This window comes from Anopheles stephensi, chromosome 2, assembly GCF_013141755.1.
Source record: "Anopheles stephensi strain Indian chromosome 2, UCI_ANSTEP_V1.0, whole genome shotgun sequence".
Lineage (NCBI taxonomy): Eukaryota > Metazoa > Arthropoda > Insecta > Diptera > Culicidae > Anopheles > Anopheles stephensi.
The window spans coordinates 44,691,765-44,693,810 of NC_050202.1; the positions used below are offsets into that span (position 1 = coordinate 44,691,765).

A 2,046-nucleotide genomic window follows, 5' to 3' on the forward strand; every position below is an offset into this window, starting at 1 on the left:
AGCTAATTCAATCCCTTTTTGGCCTCTTCAATGTCCTACTTCTTTGGCCAAGAATTCAATAACATTAGATAATAGGCTTCGGTTCCAGCCAAACTTCAACCCATCCACTTACTCTGCATCATTTTAATGTTTTCCTTTCAAATCAATGCTTTTTTATGGGACCTCCCTTTCGGACCCCTTTTTTTCCTTTCGTGGTCTTCTGTTATTGTTTTTCTTTTATCAAATTTGTTTTGCGAGCGAAATTCGGAAACAATAATAAAACACACAAAAAACTGGAAAAATAATCCTTCCCGAGCACATATTCTACGGTGCCGACGGATTGGCCAGTCAGCCTGCTTGTGAATGTTTTCATTTTCCATGAACCCACACATGGGAAAATCCCTTTTCATGTTTTCTGATGATGCTTCCCGTATGAGATATGGGAAAAAAACATACCTAGCTTGAGCGGAAACGGGTTTCCTGTTATTTATTTTTATTTTGATTAGTTTAAGTTCAAGCTAGTATAGCAAAAATCCAATTTGAAACTCTTTAACATTACCTTTGCACTGTCTTAAGAACAGCGCCTGGCTCATATGAAATTATTTTGATGAGTAAATGCATCATGAGGCTTATTGTTTGCATCAACTAACTATAACTCCTATATTAACACAATATCTAGAATCGATTATCTGTGCTGTTCGGATTCTATTTCTTCTGTCTCCAAAACCACTCTGCCCAGAAGCCCTTAACATTCTAGATATCGACTCGGCATCGAATCGGTCTAGGCTCCCTCGAACAAAAAAACGACGCAGTAATTTGCTACGCTCTCGATCGACGAAGCTGCTGGCTTTCCGCAATGGAGCGTTTCCATCGGGTGCTAGTGAGTTGCAATTGCGTTCGCTGAAACGGTCTGAGAACAAAAAATCAGTTAAAAATAACGACTGTGTTTCCTGTGCCTGCCACGCGCATAAAACTGCTAATCGAGAGAGAGAGAGAGAGAAAGAGATCGCGACAATTGTGACAGTTGGCAATAGAATGACCGATTTTCGTCGTGTCATTGCCATTGAATAAATTATATAATGGGACAGTAATTACGATTTGCTTCAATTTCATGCAACATAATGGCCCTCAATGGCAAGCATGCTTCCCCGACCCGAACCGATTCGTACCGTACGCGACGTAGCCCGTAAGCTTGCCGGGTTCCAGCCATGGGGCCCCTCGCCAGCGTGTTCCACTGCAGAGTTTTCCCAGCGTTTGCCACTGCGTTGACCATTCCAAGAGCGGGGGTTTTTCTTGTTCTTGATTCGATGCCATCGTCACACAAACCCGGAAGGACGAAATGAAGGTCTTCCGACGGTCGCCAGTCTGCTGTTTTTTTTTTTGGGCTCTTTCTTTCGGCGGTTTCGGGACCCACACCACACTTAAATGGGCATTATCGGATTCGCTCATCTTTATTCGTTTGATGAAATAAAGCATCAAGAACAAACGATGCTCCATTGTGTTTTCGGTAGACCCGGGAAGGCAAATGAAAACGGATCGTGCTCCTAGAGACGGTTGCTGTCTTGTGTTTTGCCGTGTATGAATGGAAGAATGCAAAACTGGTGAGCGAAGCGAAGCAGGACCACCAAAGGATAGATTTGTGTGCCGGGTGTGTTCAGGAATTGCTGCGAGTGGCAGCTGTCAATTGCTGTCTTTTTTTCGCGGAACAAGAGCCAAGTCAGCGTTTTTGTTTTTTGTTTTTTGAAGCAAAGGATCGTAACGCAGAAGCATCACTTAAGATAACGGTTAACAGTTTTGCACTGTTAAGTATCTTGACTATCGTCTTTTATCGTTCGCGACACTGAATCGCTATTAAATATTTAATGCGATCAATGAGAATGACAGCGACGGAAATTGTAGTCACAGAAATTCTTAATTTCTGGCCATCTCTATGGCTATCTCAGTAGTAAAGAATCTTTGGTATCGTGTAAAAAGTAAAACGTTCAGGAGTATAAAAGAGTTTTTCCAAACTTGCAAGGATTGAAGAAATCAAAAATTTATACTCAGGCATTTGACAAGGCAGAATAG

General features: G+C 42.0%; 1 protein-coding gene across 1 annotated transcript; it reads right to left on the reverse strand.

The window, feature by feature from the left end:
* Positions 1–512: 512 nt before the first annotated feature.
* LOC118507995 lies at positions 513–1,656 on the reverse strand. Its single transcript, XM_036047364.1, has 2 exons — positions 1,149–1,656; positions 513–889 (listed from the first exon to the last, which is right to left on the reverse strand). Exons 1-2 carry the CDS (start codon positions 1,474–1,476, stop codon positions 621–623), a joined length of 597 nt encoding a protein of 198 aa, XP_035903257.1. The 5' UTR covers positions 1,477–1,656; the 3' UTR covers positions 513–620.
* Positions 1,657–2,046: the final 390 nt, after the last annotated feature.